Consider the following 18,185-nt stretch of genomic DNA (forward strand, 5'->3'; position numbering starts at 1 on the left):
ATGAAGCTATTTCTCCTAATCTGCTTGCTGGTTTCTTGCTGTTGCCACGCTGGGGCAGTGAACCGGGAGTACTACATTGGCATTAGAGAGACTGTCTGGAACTACACACCGGGCAGTGTCAATGCCATCTCTGGGCAGCTTTTTGCACAAGAAGAGTAAGTAAAGCAGTGTTGAGGTCTTTTTTACAACTTCATCTGGCTTAGTCACCAGGGCTGTACTGAAAACTTGGTGAAGGCAGTGGAATGAGTCTTGGTGTCAGTGCATTTTCTGTCAAACATATATGGGAATTTTGATTTTTTTTCCTGGCTTGCTTGAGAATTGCATTCCAATGTTGTGCTAATTCAAAGCCTTGGAATATGCAGTAGAGTGTGAACTTGTTGTAATGAAATATTTACTCAGTAGAGACTAGAATGAGACCCTGAATGTCTAATGGTGTTTAATTTTGAATGTCTAAGGTGCTAGTGCTGAAGAGATGGTTTTTGTTTTTAAATGCAGAACTGACAAATTTAAAAAGAAATTATAAATTTAAAACTTTCCTACTGAGCACAGGTTTTCTTTTTAGTTATTCACAGTTGGCAGGGATGGTTTTCACTGGTGCAGAAGCAGTGGTATTTCACCCGCAGTGGAGGAGCTGGGTTGCTCATTACAAGACAAAGAGGGTCCTGTGTAGAGTGAGAGCAGTGAGTAGGCTGAAGATTTGTAGGGTGAGGAGGGGGGAAGCATTCTGAGGTCTGAACAATCAATGAAGAAAATCCAGATATAAAAGGCATCAGAAAAATATTTCAGAGAGGAAAACTGTTAGTTTCTTCTCTTTTTTCATTGCCTTAAAAATTATATATGACTGCATCAAAGCAAAAACAATGATGAGAAAAATCAGAAATTAGAAAGCCAGAAATCTCAAAAATGCAGTTCTCATTTAATCTGTGGATGAGGGATTGCAAGATTTCCTGTGGTTTGTTTCCTTTAGTGAGAGCCTCAGCCATAACCTGCCGCTCAATCAGGTGAGATGAAGCAGTTAGCTTTTCATTTTTTCCACTCACAAACCTTGTGAGCTGTAGGACACTGCCAGGGATTCAGCAGGCTAGTAATTGTGACTGGGGGTGGAAGCAGGGCATCCTGTCTGAGCACCGCAGAGCTGTGCTGCAATACAGCAAGCCACTGCTGTTCCCTGCACTTTCACTGCTTTCCCCTGGTCTGTGCTGGCATGCTGCATGCTGCATTAATTTCAGGTTCTCGGTGGTTGTATGCCTGCAATGGAGCCATCCTTTTTATTTTAAGTTTTCAAGCTTTCCAGTTTCAGCTGCTCTGATTCCCCTTCTCCACCTGGACGCTTTTTGAAGGTGTGCTTGTGTAGAGATTGGTGTTTATAGGGACAGGGAAAAACAGTGCAGAGGAATACTCTACAACTACATGGCAGCTGTTTAAATGGTCCAGGAAGAGCCGTACCATACATGTTCGATTTGGGTTGCAGCTCAAGAGCCTCATGCACTCAGAATTACAGTCACTGAGCCTTTTCTCTCCAAGTGGAGCTCTGGTCTGGCATTTTAATTGCACTTCTGACCCGCACTTGCCAAGGCACCTACAATTCCTTCCCCATATGCTCAAACAATACTCCACCTTGTAGAAAATGCTTTGCATTTTTGGGCAGTATTAACTTATTTTACCGCAAGACTTGCATGTAGTTGTGCACAGTGCTGCAGTTACCTGGTCTTTATTTGAGACTATTAATTAAAAACCACATGACAGATGCATTTATGTATTTTCTTTACAGGCAGGCTGAAGTCTTTCTGAAAAGAGGACCACACAGGATAGGAAACACTTACAAGAAGGCTATCTACATTCAGTATACTAATCATTTATATAATGTGATAGTTGAAAAACCTTCCTGGCTGGGTTTTTTAGGTCCTATAATTAAGGGAGAAGTTGGAGATTCCATTACTATTCATTTGAAAAACTTTGCTTCCAGAAACTACACTCTGCATCCCCATGGTGTAAGATACACAAAAGAAAATGAAGGTAAGCTTGATTCCATTCTGGAGCAGAATTTATCAAAAGTTAATCATTCCTTTGAGTGTAAGTGGTATTCTTCCATCAGGGAGAAGACTGGTCCAGTAAAAAGAGATTTAAATTAGGGCACAATCAATTTAAAATAGGAGCCAAGTTTGAGAAATTTTCAAGAGTAAAATACAAAGCCAAAAGTGGAATTTGTGAAGGAGGCAATTTTAGATCAACATTTTACCTGAAATAAGAATATTTGTGTTTCAACCAAAATAAAGGTATAAAGGTATATAAGAGATTGAGGTATGGAGGATATATAAAAATTTGATGCTGTGAGGAAGACATTGTTAACAGTAATAATGTACTCCTCCAAATTCTTAACACTAAATTTATGTATATAGTATATAAGATACACAAGAATTTCTTAAAATGGGAAAACAGATACTGCTTAGTAATTTGTTTTCACTATAACTAGCATGTGACACACTCTGTCAGATCAAAACAGTGTATTATGTAGCAGTACGTACACTTTCAGAATTATTTCTGTTGCTATCATTCCAGCAACACCTATATTCCTTCAGGGCATATGCAATGTTTCAGAACAGTTTCCAAGATTAATATTTAACAAATGTTTTACAAATACTTGAATTATTCTCTTTTTTACAGGAAGCACATAGTCCCCTCCAAATAAATTAGGGACTAACTTTAATGGGCCATTAATTGAAGTACTCCTATGAACTTCAAAAGCCAATGAAAAGATTCCTAACGAGAAAGAAAACATCTACTCATCTGATTTAAAAGTTGTGGGGTTTTAACCTGTGTTCAGATGTTCAGTCCATTTTACTGCAGCATGTAATCAGCTTTCACATGGCAGGTGCTGTCCTACACCCCGCTGTGAGTGTGCTGTGCTAACGGTGCCTGTGTGGAATTCCTCAGGTGCCTTTTATCCCGACTCCACCCAAGGTTTGCAGAAGCGAGACGATGCTGTCGAGCCCGGCGGCCAGTACACTTACACGTGGGATGTGACAGAGGATCAAGGCCCAGCTGAGGCAGACGCAGACTGCGTAACCAGGGCTTACCACTCCCACATCGATGCTCCCAGAGATGTGGCCTCAGGGCTTGTTGGGCCTTTAATAATTTGCAGGAAAGGTAAACCATAAATAAATAAGTGAGTAAATAAATACACATGCAAGGTGATTGGTAATTATTATTGATAAATACCAGCAAAATAATTTCCTGGAAGAGGAGAAGATTACCATTTATTTTGAAATAACTGATTTTGGTCTTCTCAATGAGCTGCCTTCAATAGTGTGGGAAGTAGTCTGATTTTGTGTATGAGAGTGAATCTACTTTGCAGAATGCTTTGTTCACAAATCCATATGAGTGAGACGTGCTATGCTAGCAGTGTGCAAGGAATTGTAAATACTAATATAAGAAAGAGATTAACATGCAATATTTATTCTCAGTAATTTTATAGAATCTATCAAAAGGGATATTTCGTTTCTTAAGTGTGTCTATATGTTTATGCATACAGTCATGCTCAAGGAAAGTGTCAAAACATGAAGTAAACAGGGTCCAGCCCTACTGAGGCTAGAGTTAAAACTGACAAAAATATTAATGTTAGTTACCAAGATTTTGAATATACCCTTTTGTTTTTCAGATACAATGAATAGGGACACTGATCAACACTTTGATGCTGAATTTATCCTTATGTTTTCTGTGGTGGATGAAAATCTCAGTTGGTACCTAGAGGACAATATCAGAACATACTGTTTTGAGCCTTCCAAAGTGGACAAAGATGATGAGGACTTCCAGGAAAGCAATAAAATGCACTGTGAGAGAACATTACATCAATGTTGCTTGTCACTGATCTCATGAAGTAATATTTTTCTGTCTTGTCTCTTTTAAAGATGAATTGTAGAATTTTATTTTTTTTAAAATCAGAAATACTTCTTAGAGGATTAAGACAGATTCTTTTAAATAAAAATTTTAAAATTTAAAAGTGATGGCAAGTATTGTACAATCAAATCTTTGGAGTTGTGATATAAAATTCTTAGGGCCATGAAGATCTTTGCCAGTGTAATTTTCCCAGGCAGTGTAAACAGAGTTGTGTTACTTTGTTCTGTTTCTTATTTCTGAGCTCTGTACTATAATTTCATAGTTTAGAAAAGCAGTTCTTACTGTTAGTGTAAACAAATAAGATACCTCTGGCTCTGGCACATATTCCAGAATCATAGCTATGTAGAGGAAGCATGTGTCTGGTACTGACAGTGATTTTGAAAAGTGTGGAGCTTGCTTTTGAAGCTCTTTCTATTTTGAAGAATAGAGCAATGATACCTGCATTTGAAGAAAACATCCTAAGGTCAGTGAAATTAACTGTAATAAATAACATTTATTTTAGCAATCAATGGATACATGTATGGATACCTCCCAAACCTCACAATGTGTGTGGAAGATAAGATAAAATGGCATCTTTTTGGCATGGGTAATGAAGCTGATATCCATTCAGCCTACTTTCATGGACAGACTTTAATAGAAAGGCATCATCGGGTTGACACCATCAGCCTCTTCCCAGCCACATTCGTTGATGCTGTCATGGTCCCGAGGAGCCCTGGGGAATGGCTGCTCAGCTGCCAAGTGAATGACCACATCCAAGGTACAGCACAAGTTTCAGTGATCAGAACTTTTTACCTTAAGAGTTTACTGAGTCCCTTTTGCAGGGCTCTTGACCTGGTGATATGCCAGGCAATATTCTCCTCTAGGTAAAAAAAAACTCTCAGAGTAACTGAAATGCCTACAAGTGCATTAGATGGGTTTGAGCCTGTACCTATGGGAATCAAGGGATTCTTTTCCCTAATGGGCATCAGCAGCAGCTGGCAGCACTTAGCCCAACTGCATTTTTGCAAGCCTCGCCGTTGGGCAAAAACCCAGCATGATGTTTGCCCCCTGCTGGAGATAACTAACCGCAATTTTCTGTTTGCCGACAGGAAAATTGGGGCTCATTCCGTCTTTGAAAAGGGGCACAGAACAGGCAGGCCAACTTGCCTGCTGACAAAGACATGTTCTGGAAAGTGCATTCATGAATAAGCAGAGATGTTCTTTTTGCTTGTCTGCAGTGTCCTGTGTTTTCAGTTTTAATAGCCATGTTAAATACTTAGAAGCTAATTCCAGGCTTTTGAATGATCTATATTCCTGTGAGCAAAGTGATTTATCACAGAAGTGGGAAAGAACACAGAACTGAAAATCATTCTCCAAGATTTGAAAACTCCAAAATAAAAAGTGTGTAACCTACAGATTCAAAGACACAGAGGTTCCAAACTTTATCAGATCAAGCAGTATCCTGATACGGCTGAGGCATTCTGGCCAAGACATACACCCTAAAAATTGGCCTGATTTGTAGCTGGAAAAGGGCTCTCTTCACTATATTATTTATGTCTCCAGCAATCAGATATGCTAACTGCTTCCCTTAGGATGCAGACTTGGGAGTTCCACAAGTAAGTTGTTTATATTTAGATAGAGGACGGTCAGGCCTTGGCTGGATGGTTCATGGACAGCACCGTGTCCACTCTGCCCTAATCCTCTTTGCCATGCCAGTGGCAGCTTTACAAGCAGAATGCCCTTTACCACGCCTGTCTGCCTGCTGTGGATACCACAGCTGTGTTTCTATATCCTAGCTCAGCTGGCACACCTTCTTTTATAGCATTTATCTTCCATTTTGTGATTTACACATCCATCAATGGTGGGGGAATTGTCCAGGGAACAGAAGAGCTGTTGGACGCAGGGAAAGAGAAAACAAAATGCAGTTCCTTCTGCCCGGGTTTCTCTACCTCTTTTTTTCCCAGGTGGTATGCAGGCCCTTTTTAAAGTAGAAGATTGTAAGAAATCCACACCAGGTCACAGTAAGAGTACAAAGATAAGACAGTACTTCCTTGCTGCTGAAGAGATCATCTGGAATTATGGTCCATCTGCAGTGAACCATTTTACAGGACAAGAATTAATTGTTGACAGGTAAATGCCTCTAATTAAAGAAGTTTCATTTTCCAAGAAGAATTTATTTAAGCATGCTAAGTAAGGTAAGCATATGGCAGAACTGACTTTTAAGCATAATTGCTCATTGTCCTCATCTGTGCTTAAGTATTAGTGCTAGAATAAATATCAGACCAAATTAGGTCATTTGTTTTCCCTGTGATCTTACCTTAAATTTTGCTGCTATGTTAGTTGTTTCACTGTGATTAAGGTGAATTATTATGTCATATATAGGCTATGACTCCTTATTATTCAAGATGGTTGATTATCCTGAGTTAGGGAACAAAGCAGGAGATCATGACCATTGCCTTCAATGATGAAACTCATGCTAACAGCATCTCATGTAGAAAACAAATTGCAAGAGATAGCTTTGCCCTTTACACTGTGTTTACGTATTCATGACCTGGATACACGGAATACATTGATTCCTCAAGTTTTTCATCTGCTTGCTCTTCCACAAGCAATGCAGCACAGTCCAATGTTTGAAAAGTTCTTGGAAAACACTGAAAGGTTCTTTCTGAAAGAGTAGAAGTGTCGACTGAATCTTTTCACTTTTTATATAGATGTTACATATTCTTGGTATTTGTATCTGCTCCTGTTTAATTTTTGTAACTTCTAATTAAAAGAAGAGTAAATTCAAGATTATGAAACGTTGACTAGAAATCATCGTTAATGAGTCTCTAAGCAGACTGGCTTTGTAAGGGCAGCTCAGCACAGTGGCTTTTTCTTAATGAGAAGTTAGTGAAGGATAATGGATTCCTGCACAACTTCTAAGTCACTGCATATAAGTGTGTGACCATACCACTGAAAAGAAACCCAAAAGATAAACTCAGCATGCCATAGCTCTGAAAACAGAATTGAGGTCTGACTGCTTTTTTACAACTGAGCATTTTGAGTTGAAGTGCTTGCATCTTTTGCAATTTCTTTTACACAGTGAATCTCACATCTTTTTTGAACAAAGTGAGACAAGAATTGGTGGCTCCTACAAAAAAGCAATTTACAAAGAATATACCGATGGCTCTTTCACTAAACATAAAAAAAGGCTTGCAGAGGAAGCACACTTTGGACTCCTAGGTAAGAAAGTCTAAAATTTTTTTGTGTCAAAGATTTATGAGAGTAAACAGTCACTTCTACTGGTTAGTAAGCAGTGCTCCAACCTCCAAGGAGAAGCCCTTAGCTCTCCCTGCCTCTGGCAGTCACTAGTGCCTGTGGTTTCCCCCACGGTGTAAAGAAGCTCTTGATGCAACGCTGCCACGGTACCCAGATTCCCTGCAGGAGCCTGCCATGGTCTCCAAAGGTCAGGCACTTAATTACAAGGCCAGGCTAGGCAGCTCTAGTTCTATTGACAGCCTTGCTGCTAATGGTGCTAATGTCTGTAAATCGCTTTCCAAAGGGATGTAACTGTCCTGAAAGTCACTGGGCCTCCAAGTGAACTGGAATTGGTTGCTGTTGGGCAGTTATGTGATTCAGGCCACATGCCAGGGACCTGGCCTGTGGCCACAGAGGCCCAGGGGCATTCCTCGTGCAAGGGAAAAAGGAGGCAGCCACTGCATGCCATAAATTCAGGTTGACATTTGATAGAAATATCCCATAATTAGACCGTGTACACTTTTCCAGGACCCGTGATCAGGGCTGAAGTGGGCGAGCGCATCAGGGTGACCTTCCGGAACAAGGCCAGGCGCCCGTTCAGCATCCAGGCGCACGGCGTGAGCACCCGCAGGAGCGGGGCCGGGGCGCGCTTCGGAGCTGGTGAGCACCTGCCCCTGGGCTGAGCGCCCGCTGAGCGCCCGCTGAGCACCCGCCCCTGGGCTGCAGCGCCCGCTGAGCACCTGCCCCTGGGCTGAGCGCCCACTGAGCACCCGCTGAGCACCCGCCCCTGGGCTGAGCGCCCACTGAGCACCCGCTGAGCACCTGCCCCTGGGCTGAGCGCCCACTGAGCACCCGCTGAGCACCTGCCCCTGGGCTGCAGCGCCCGCTGAGCACCCGCTGAGCACCCGCCCCTGGGCTGCAGCGCCCGCTGAGCACCCGCCCATGGGCTGAGCACCGGCTGAGCACCTGCCCCTGGGCTGCAGCGCCCGCTGAGCACCTGCCCCTGGGCTGAGCGCCCACTGAGCACCCGCTGAGCACCCGCCCCTGGGCTGCAGCGCCCGCTGAGCACCCGCTGAGCACCCGCCCCTGGGCTGCAGCGCCCGCTGAGCACCCGCTGAGCACCCGCCCCTGGGCTGCAGCGCCCGCTGAGCACCTGCCCATGGGCTGAGCACCGGCTGAGCACCTGACCCTGGGCTGAGCACCCGCTGAGCACCCGCCCATGGGCTGAGCACCGGCTGAGCACCTGCCCCTGGGCTGCAGCGCCCGCTGAGCGCCCGCTGAGCACCCGCCCCTGGGCTGCAGCGCCCGCTGAGCACCCGCCCCTGGGCTGAGCGCCCACTGAGCACCCGCTGAGCACCCGCCCCTGGGCTGCAGCGCCCGCTGAGCACCCGCTGAGCACCCGCCCCTGGGCTGCAGCGCCCGCTGAGCACCTGCCCATGGGCTGAGTGCCCGCTTAGCACCTGCCCATGGGCTGCAAGGCCCGCTGAGCACCTGCCCATGGGCTGAGCACCCGCTTAGCACCTGCCCATGGGCTGCAGGTGAGAAATGAAAGGATGTGCACTCGGCATAACTCCCAACCCTGATTTCTGTAATAGGTACTGGATCGCCAGCCTCTCATGTGAGTCCCGGCACCACATTTACATATGAATGGGATGTGCCAGAAGATGTGGGTCCCACAGACCAAGACCCAGACTGCTTAACCTGGCTTTATTACTCAGCCGTGGATGCTGTCAGAGACACCAGCTCTGGCCTTGTGGGGCCTCTCCTAGTGTGCAGGAAAGGAGCTCTGCTTTCTTCTGGGAAACAGGTCAGTCAAAGAAGAAAAATGGAAACATTTGCGTTGCCACAGCTGAATTTGCTTTCTGTTCTGAGACTGCACCACCTCCTCTCCACATTACAGTTTCACCAATGTCCTAAGGGGAATAAACAACATGAAGAAAGTAGGGTTGGTTTTCAATATGGCTCCAGAAAGACAGTCACTGCTATGTGAAAACACCACTGTCATGAGCTGCTACTGGCATTCAAGTCTCAGATAGGATGAGAATCTCTAGGAAAATGTAGAGATTTTAAAGCTCAAATACAAACTCAGTTCCAGAGGTGGTCGTTGCTGATAGAATGAACATTAGCAGTAGATATTTAGTTACCAGATACAGCAATTACAGAGCTTTGAGATTATCAGAATGCAGCATCAATGTATGCATTTACTCTATTTTGTGACTTGTACTCATAAAATATTACAACATAGGAGTTTTCCCCCTGACATTTTCTGTTCATTCATTTCTACTTTCCCTTCTACTATTTCTTCTCAACAGAAAAATGTGAACATGGAGTTTTTTCTACTTGCCACAGTATTTGATGAGAATCTGAGCTGGTATTTGGATGAAAATATTTTGATGTTTACACTAAGTCCTGATAAAATTGACAAAGATGATGAAGACTTCCAAGAGTCTAACAAAATGCACTGTAAGAAAATTATAAGTCAGTGAAATATTAATTTCTGCAGTAAGGTTTTTACTTTAATGGTTTCATGTTTGAGGCAGGAAAGCTGTATAATGCAGACACCTTTCATTCCTTTCCGGTGGGGAAAAAACCCAAACATTTCTGTGCAATTCAGTTTCAACCAAATGTGGTAGTTTAAAGTACAATGCCAGCTGTTCAAAGTGTTGCATGACAGTTGAGGATTTAGCATGGTTATGTACCACTTTGAGCAGATAGAAAGCAGAATTGAGTCTTCAGCCTGGATGCAACACTATGAGTGCAACCAGTCAGCAAGACAAGCTGACTGGTTGCACTCATAGTGACCTCTGCTTTGCAGATGGTGTAGTTGAAAGGAGGTTTTTCACAGAGTTACAGCCTCTGCCAGTGCTTGGTCAGCCTCACAGTGTTTCCTGATCTTTGGAGGGATTCTCCTGTGTGTCATTTGGTGTCTGTTAGTGTCAGCAGGGCTTCTGTCCCTGTCACTGGGTACCACTGGGAAGAGCCTGGCTCCATCCTCTTGGCGCTCTCCCTGAAGGTGTTTGTACAGGTGGGTGAGATGCCCCAAGCTGCCCCTTCCTCAGGCTGAAGGGTCATCACAGCTCCCTCAGCCTTTCCCTGTAGGAAGAGATGGTTTCTTGTCCTTTCATCATCCTTGTGGCCCTTTGTTGCCCTCTGTGCAGTGTGTTCATGTCTTCCAAACGAGGGAGCCCAGCATTCAGCACAGCCCTGCAGGTGTGGCCTCAGCAGTGCTGGGCAGAGGGCAGGGATCCCTTCCCCCCATCTGCCAGCTAGACTTTGCCTCAGAATGGCTCTTTGCTTCTTTAATAGGGCAGAACTGAGTTTCACACTGATCGTGTTTTAGCACTGCAGAAATGTTTTTCAAGTTTCATGGGAAAGAGACGTTTTTACCCTCAGGCCCTAACCCTGCTAGTAAGACATAATCTTTAAACATATTTGTTTTATGCATTTTTAAAAAATTCCCCTCAGGCCATTCCTGTTTCCAGACTCTTGGTGCTGAGCATTCAGTAGTACATGAGAAGCCCAGGATTTGAAAGTTTTGCAAAGGGCTATCTAGAAAGGGTTAGTAACTCAAATGAAAAAACCCCTCTGATTGCCTCCACTCTACACCTGCAGGCTGTTGCAGGGTATAAAACAGGATCTTTTATGCATCCTGTATACATGACAAGTAGAAAGCAGGGAAATTTCCAGTTGGCCAAAGTAGATATGGGCTGTGGACATTGAAAAGGGAAACTGTTGGAAATTAAACACTGGGGTTTAAAAGTTGTTTTGCTTGAATTGATTCTTTAGTTTTGTTGATGTGATAAAAGTCTTTTATCATTGATATTTCTGTCAGTCTAAGGCATGACATTACATCTGAAGTGTTTATTAGTTAATCTCTATTGCAGAATTAAGTAGTATATTAATCAAGGTGGCTTTTGCTTTCTCAAATCTTCTATAGCCATTAATGGTTATATGTATGGAAATCAGCCTGGTCTGGAGATGTGCAAAGGAAGTGTTGTTTCCTGGCATTTGATGGGCTTGGGTTCAGAAGTTGATGTCCATGGGATATACTTCTCAGAAAACACATTTGTAACTAAAGGAACAAGAAGGGATACAGCAAATCTGTTTCCACATACAGTTCTTACAGCTATTATGAAGCCTGATTCTGAAGGTAAATGTCTTATTTTAAAATCCTATTACTAATGCAGAAACTGTTATCTGTGAATGCTTTGTGCATAGACACAAGCTTTAAGTAGGTGGTATATTGATCCTGGTGCTAAAACTATGCTCAGTTGTGTTTGAAGGGCAGCAAACTGTAAGGACATATGTTCTTAATGCTAAATCCTTGATTTTCCTAGCTCCTCTGTATGCTGAATTTTATTACTACAAGTAGCCATGCTGCACAAAGATTTTGGACATTGCTTATATGAGATAATTATATTAAGATATTGCTTATATGAGCAATAATCTGTGTCTCGGTCTCCTCAAGTCTTTGTTTCATTTATGACCCCTAGGAGTTTTTGAGGTGTCCTGCCTGACAGCAGACCACTACACTGGGGGCATGAAACAGAAATACAAAGTGAAAAAATGCCACCGGTGGAATGTAGATTTATCTATGTATTTGCGTGAAAAGATTTACTACATTGCTGCAGTGGAAGTTGAATGGGACTATTCTCCTAACAGGACATGGGAATTCGAGCGGCATCAATACCATGAGGAAAGGTACTTCAGAATATACACGGGGAAAAAAAATGCAAAACAAAAGTGAAGGAGCAACTCACTTCTCCTCTGAAACTTTTCCTCTTCCAAACATTTCTAGACACACTTTCTTTTCACAAACATATTTTGGGTTCACTCGAATTTCTCCTTCCCCAGCAGTGCTGCCATGTAACTGAGCCAGACAGCACAATGCTCGAGAAATCACACAGATCTTCTGTGGGACAGGTGCAGATTTTAATGGATCCTGGATAATGCACGTGCATTTGTTATTTACTGATGTTGGTAGTCCTTGATGTGGAAAGCTTAAAATGTTCATTGTCATTTTATCTACGATGACTATGTCCTGATAAACAAGGTCTTTGTCTCATGTTTATTTGTAGTCTGAGTAAGGTTCTTTGACCCCTCTCAATTTCATGAGCTTACACAAGATACATTCATGAATGAATTCACTGATCATGAAGCTTGTTGTCTTGGTGTTTTATTTCCAGTATTTGAATCTCAGTGAGAGAGAACTGATTGGATAAACTAGTTCATGCCAATTAGCAGAAAAGGCTAAACAAGAATGATGAATTTCTGTGTTCTACCTGAATTACTTGAGTAGCAGATTGTAACTGTATTTTGTTATTAACTTAATTGTATTTTCTTCTTTTTTCCTCAGTTTGATAGTACATATTTTGCCCTGTATACCAGTGGACTCTGACATAATTCTAAGCACAAGTAATATGGACTATGCTGTTGCCAGACTTTCCCCCCCCATATTGTGTCCACTTCCCATGCAGTTCAGCTTTACAAGTTTTAGGCTTCATTTCAGACGTACACTGAAGTTGCCAAAGGCTCTGTTTTTCAGTGTGCAAGTTGCTGTGTGTCTTCATGCAATTTGTGGCATTTGCCAGGCCAAGCACTCAGCATTCTTTCAAGTACCATAGACTTGATCTATTTATAGTGGGGTTTTTAACCTTCTAAAGGGGAACCTCCCAGCTTAACAAGAATGTTTTCATGTTGAAGATACTTGCAGTTTATGAGATTACTCTTTCAGTTTATGAGATTACTATTTCTTTTGAGCCAGATTCTTGCTTGATAGTTAATTCACATACCTGCAAAAGATGTTCTAAAATACATGAAGGAATGCATTTCTTTCTTCTTTTGGCAGCCCTGGCAATCTATTTTTAAATAAAGATGACAAATTCATTGGCTCAAAGTACAAAAAGGTAGTATATCGTGAGTACACCGATCAGACATTCAGTACTCCCAAAAACAGAGCAAAGGAGCAGCAACACCTGGAAATTCAAGGTAAAGTCATCATGTTCAGTTTTAAAAATGCAAAAAATGTAGTCACACAAATCAAAAGATACTATTTGAATAATATTGAGTGCAGGTCTACCCACAAAAAATTGCCTCAATCTGAATGGAAAACCTACTTGGAACTGCTACTTTTACTGCAGTGCTTTCCCTGCAAGATAGCATTGCTTGCTCTACAAGGCAAAAAAAACCCTTTTGGTTAGCTGCTTGGTCAGAGATTTTAAGTCAGCATAAAACTGGGCAGCAACATCCAAACTGACTTCAGGTACACAGTAAGTGCTCAGAACTTGAGATGTAGAGGCCTAAATTTAACATCTCAAGTTGGCATGTCATAATGAACATTTTCTTCATACAGTTTTCATCTGACTTATAAGCCAATGTTGTGAATTGGAACACAACAAACTGGCTCTCTGTCTGTTCTGATGTTTTGTAAAACCAAGTTAATCTTTCTTTTCAATCCAACAGGGCCACTGCTTGTGTCAAACACTGGAGATAAAATTATAATAGTTTTTAAAAACTTAGCATCAAGACCTTATTCTATCCATGCCCATGGAGTGAAAACAGACAGTTCTGTTGTTGCTGTGACTAACCCAGGTATCAAACCACCCTTTTTTATTTCCAGCAGGTAACATCAAGACTTCTGGTAAGATTTAGCAAGCTTCCAGAAGCAGGATGAACATAATTTTTGTTCGTCCTGCCTCAAGTTCTTAAATTTTTGATGCTGATTGTGACAAATATTTCTACAGTTCAAATGCCCCTCATAATTATTTCTGTGTGTCCTAGCCCTTGACTGATCAGTAATTTTTTGATACAAAAAAAGGCTGCAGCTTTCATGAAAGCAAACAGATTTGGCTCCATAGGGAAAGCATAGCTTATGCCATTACTTCTCAATTTCCTCTGTGATCTTTACAAAATATTCAACCGACTGTTAAGCATGGTGAACAGGACAGTGCAGACACACTCACACACACAAAACCATTGTCAGGAAGAATCGTAGATCTGCAGAAGGGGCCATCAGCTAGCCAGTGCAGTAAATGGGAAGGGCAACTTCAAGACAAATATAATAAGCTGTAAATAGAAATAACATCTGCTTCATGATGACCACCTGGGTCAGCACATTGAAAACTTCAAAAACTAATTGATACTTATTTAATTCAGGTGATACAACAATGTATGTGTGGAAAATCCCAGAGAGATCTAGTCCTGGGAGAGGAGATTCACACTGCATTGCGTGGCCATACCATTCAACAGTGGACATCGTTAAGGTATATTATTGATATCAGTTTTGTTTGTGTCTCCAACATAGATATAGTCAACGTAGATGAGTTTGAAAATTTTTCTGCTTTCTCTGCTAAGGTATTTCCCCTATTACCATACCTTTGAATTTATATGCTTCTTGAAGGCAAGTTGAAAGAACGTCAGGGCAGAAATTCATTGCTACAGACATTCATGGTTTTCTTCCTGGTTGTTCTGCTGTTAGTATAGATCATCTCACATTCGCTTCTTAAAGCTAACACTTCATAGCTTGCTCAATATCTAATCAGTCATCTGGGGGAAAACTAAAATGCAACTATGAAACACAACTCTGCCATTTTTTACCAAACATGAATTAGCTTAACATAGTATTTTTAATGGAAATGAATGTATTCTTGCCATTGTCTCAATAAATACAAACAGTGTCAACAAGTATATTTTGAATGGAAATCAAGCTCAAAATTATAAAAATAGTTTGAAAAAAGACCAGTAAATTAATATGGAAGAAATGTTTATAACAAGAGATAAAAATAAAGTAGTCAACATTGAACTTGATTTCTGCGTAACATGTAACAGTGGAGAAATAACTTTGTTTGACATTGACTTCTCTTCTTCCCAGATACTGATAGCTGTGAAGATAGTAAAAGGATTCCTGCATGTCATGGAAAGTACCTCTGTTTAGTTATATCCTCCAGTTATGTGGGTTTTCATTTGTCATTTCAGGACACTTACAGTGGATTAATAGGCACACTCATTGTGTATCACAGACATTACCTGCCATCATTCCATACTAAAAAGAAAGTTCAGTTTGCTCTTCTCTTTATGGTTTTTGATGAAAATGAGTCATGGTACTTGGATGAAAACATTAAAATGTATTCTACCAACCCACACCTTGTTGACAAAGAGGATGAGAGATTCCTTGAAAGTAATAAAATGCATGGTATGTTTCCCAATTTAGTTCATATAGCTCTGCAAATTCTACAAAATTATGTATTTGAAAGTGTATGTATATAAATTCAACTTTCTCAGCCCCTTGAATTTCCAGTTCCAGGACAGAAGGCCTGAAAAACTTTACTCAAACTTTACTTGAAAACACTGCTAATGCCAGTGAATGACTCTTTTTTTCACAAGTTAAAAAAACCCTTACCAACAACAAAATCCCCTAGTATATTATTATGTTGAAGTTTTAGTAGAGAAAGAATAAAAATGAAATTTTAAGTTCTGATTTGATGTCAGCAAACAACTGCTCTGGATATGTTGGAAAGTCTATGTGAATCCTGAAAGCATGTCTTTGTAAAGGTTACTCTTCTACAAAGATTGACAGGAAGTGCAGATCTTTAAATAAAGACCTGCAATTCCCACAGCTCTTTAAAAACTGCAACATTAGCAATGATGTACAGCAAAGACATTTTCTTTATTATGTCTTTCTTTCTGGTTTAATGGGGAACATAAACACAACCATTCATCATGTACCCTCCAAAACCATTACTTTTGTTTGGCATTGGCTTTTAAATCTTTCAATCTGTATTGTATTAGAGATAACAATACACGATACACAAAATCTTATTTGTTTTCTCTGTCTTACTTTCCTTCTTTTTAGCCATTAATGGAAAGGTGTTTGGAAATTTGCACGGCCTGACCATGCATGTTGGAGATGATGTCAGCTGGTATCTGGTGGGAATGGGCAATGAGATAGACATTCACACAGTACACTTCCACGGCCACAGCTTTGACTACAAGGTATCAGGTCTTTTTCTTGCTGTGTTAAGAATGAGAGGTAAGTCAAATATCAGGGACTGTTATCTGTGGTGCAAAGTCATCTTGCAATATTAAGCAGGGCTTGTACTTTGACCGTAAGGGTTTTATGCCTCAAACCTGTATTTGATCAACATACAGGAGCCAGAGAATATCTGCCAGCAGCATTTGCTCACTGGTAACCTCAGAAATTATTTCAATAAGATAGCTGTGAATTTTTCATGGCTGTGGTAAGACAAAAGCTATAGTTTTCCTTCATTTCCACTTAGTTGCTAGTTTATTAAACTTTGGAGCATGAAGTGGATGTACACAGTGATGTTTCAGCAGAAATGATACACAGAACGTGTGCTTAACACAGTTTAACTGTCGCTTCTTTTTGTCTTGCAGCAAACAGGGGTGTACCGGGCCGATGTCTTTGATCTGTTCCCTGGGACATCTCAAACTGTGGAAATGACCCCAGAGAACCCTGGAACGTGGCTGCTGCACTGTCACGTTACCGACCACATCCATGCGGGCATGGAAGCGACCTACACTGTACTCCCAAAGGAAGGTAAGAGGCACCGAGCCTGGTAACGTTTGTTGTGTTTTAGATGCACAGTGGGGCTCACGGACAGGCCAGCGTACTCAGAACCAGTTCAGGCACCCAGCAGTATTCCATGTCTAGAAGCCAAGATGTTGCAGGCAACCTGGTCACACTTCCTTCAGCGCTGCTCAGGAAAATGAAGCAGTTAAAGGACTGGATGATAACTGACTATTACTTCAACTTACCATCCATGATATCTACATGACAGATTTTTTTTATTTAAAAAGAATTCTTCATGAGACAGAGTATTTCTGTACCCAGTAGTGACAGACTTCATCTCAATCTTTGTTAAAACAAGCAACACTGATAAATACAGATGAATTCATCATCCCCATACAGCTGAAGTACTGAAAAACTAAAATAGTGTTTACTTTCTCAGGGGCATATTGTAGCTTTACGGACACTATTACCTTGCTCTGGCAATATCGCCAGTGAAAAAACTTGAATTTTGAAGAAAAGTTACTGTTTCTAAAAAGTTAATTCAATTTTAAAACCAACATTTTTCGGTACTCAAAAGACAGAGCATAACAGGTATTGAGAGAAAGAGAACAGTAGAAATAATTCAAAATATGTGATGTATGTATATATATACAACCATGTGATTTACATTTTAGCTATGCTAAAAAATACAGAATGCAATGTTAAACAGAAAATCTAATTCTATTTGATAAACCACTGGAATATGAAACAGAACCTAATTCAATTTTATAAACACTAAAACTGAGTATGTTACAGAGTATGTTATGCCATATGTCCAGACAATAACAAGGCTCATTTAAGAGTATACAGAAAGACATGTAAAAACAGACTTTCAACTTGGATCAGCAGTACATCAGATTTTTTTTATTATTAACCATCTAGACTGCATTAAAATGTAACCCTCATTGCATCTTAAAGTTGTTTTTAAATCTAACTCAAAATGTCCACAGCATACTTGAACCCCCTGTGCTCATTTTGGACTCTGCTGGCCGCATGCACAGACTATTCTTTTGATGAAATGTACAATAAAGCTATTTTTCTCCCTCTAGACACGCAGTCTCTGTTCCCAAGATTATTCAATCAGTTCAAGCGTAAAGGTGTGCCAGGCACTCAAGAATGATGAAAGCATTTTAACACAGTGATACTCCAAAGTCTGCCTTAATTTCTTGGAAAATATTCTTCTGGACCACTCATCTCTACACCGTTTGGAAGATTTCGCATAATGGCCGTGGCTAAGAAAAGAACCACAGACTAAAACAGCTAAATGAATGTAACAGCTTATAAATATATGTTTCTGTAAATGAAAACAGTATCTTGCAAGTGAAACATATTCTAGGTGATGGCTAATGCATGTTATTTAGCAGATGAGGAACACGGAAGAGCTAATGAAATGTACTTTTTTTTAAAGTTTGCAAATAACCCTGAGTAACAGCACAATTTGGGGTATCAGTCATCATACTGTCACATTTTATTAGTATGTCTGTAGTAAATGTTTAGAAAACAG

The 18,185-nt window shown here is 41.0% G+C and overlaps 1 protein-coding gene across 1 annotated transcript; it reads left to right on the forward strand.

Moving 5' to 3' along the window:
- On the forward strand, positions 1 to 18,179 carry CP (ceruloplasmin). The gene is made up of 19 exons (XM_054282278.1): positions 1 to 155; positions 1,772 to 2,016; positions 2,935 to 3,147; positions 3,659 to 3,832; positions 4,400 to 4,654; positions 5,841 to 6,006; positions 6,959 to 7,098; positions 7,642 to 7,773; positions 8,709 to 8,920; positions 9,426 to 9,576; positions 11,051 to 11,263; positions 11,607 to 11,814; positions 12,962 to 13,101; positions 13,576 to 13,704; positions 14,269 to 14,375; positions 15,088 to 15,304; positions 15,965 to 16,104; positions 16,507 to 16,669; positions 17,731 to 18,179. Exons 1-19 carry the CDS (start codon positions 1 to 3, stop codon positions 17,799 to 17,801), a joined length of 3,231 nt encoding a protein of 1,076 aa, XP_054138253.1. The 3' UTR covers positions 17,802 to 18,179.
- The last annotated feature ends 6 nt before the right edge of the window (positions 18,180 to 18,185 follow it).

This window comes from Melozone crissalis, unplaced genomic scaffold (assembly GCF_028551555.1).
Source record: "Melozone crissalis strain CALT ecotype California unplaced genomic scaffold, PUWL_Pcris_2 ptg000034l_1, whole genome shotgun sequence".
NCBI lineage: Eukaryota > Metazoa > Chordata > Aves > Passeriformes > Passerellidae > Melozone > Melozone crissalis.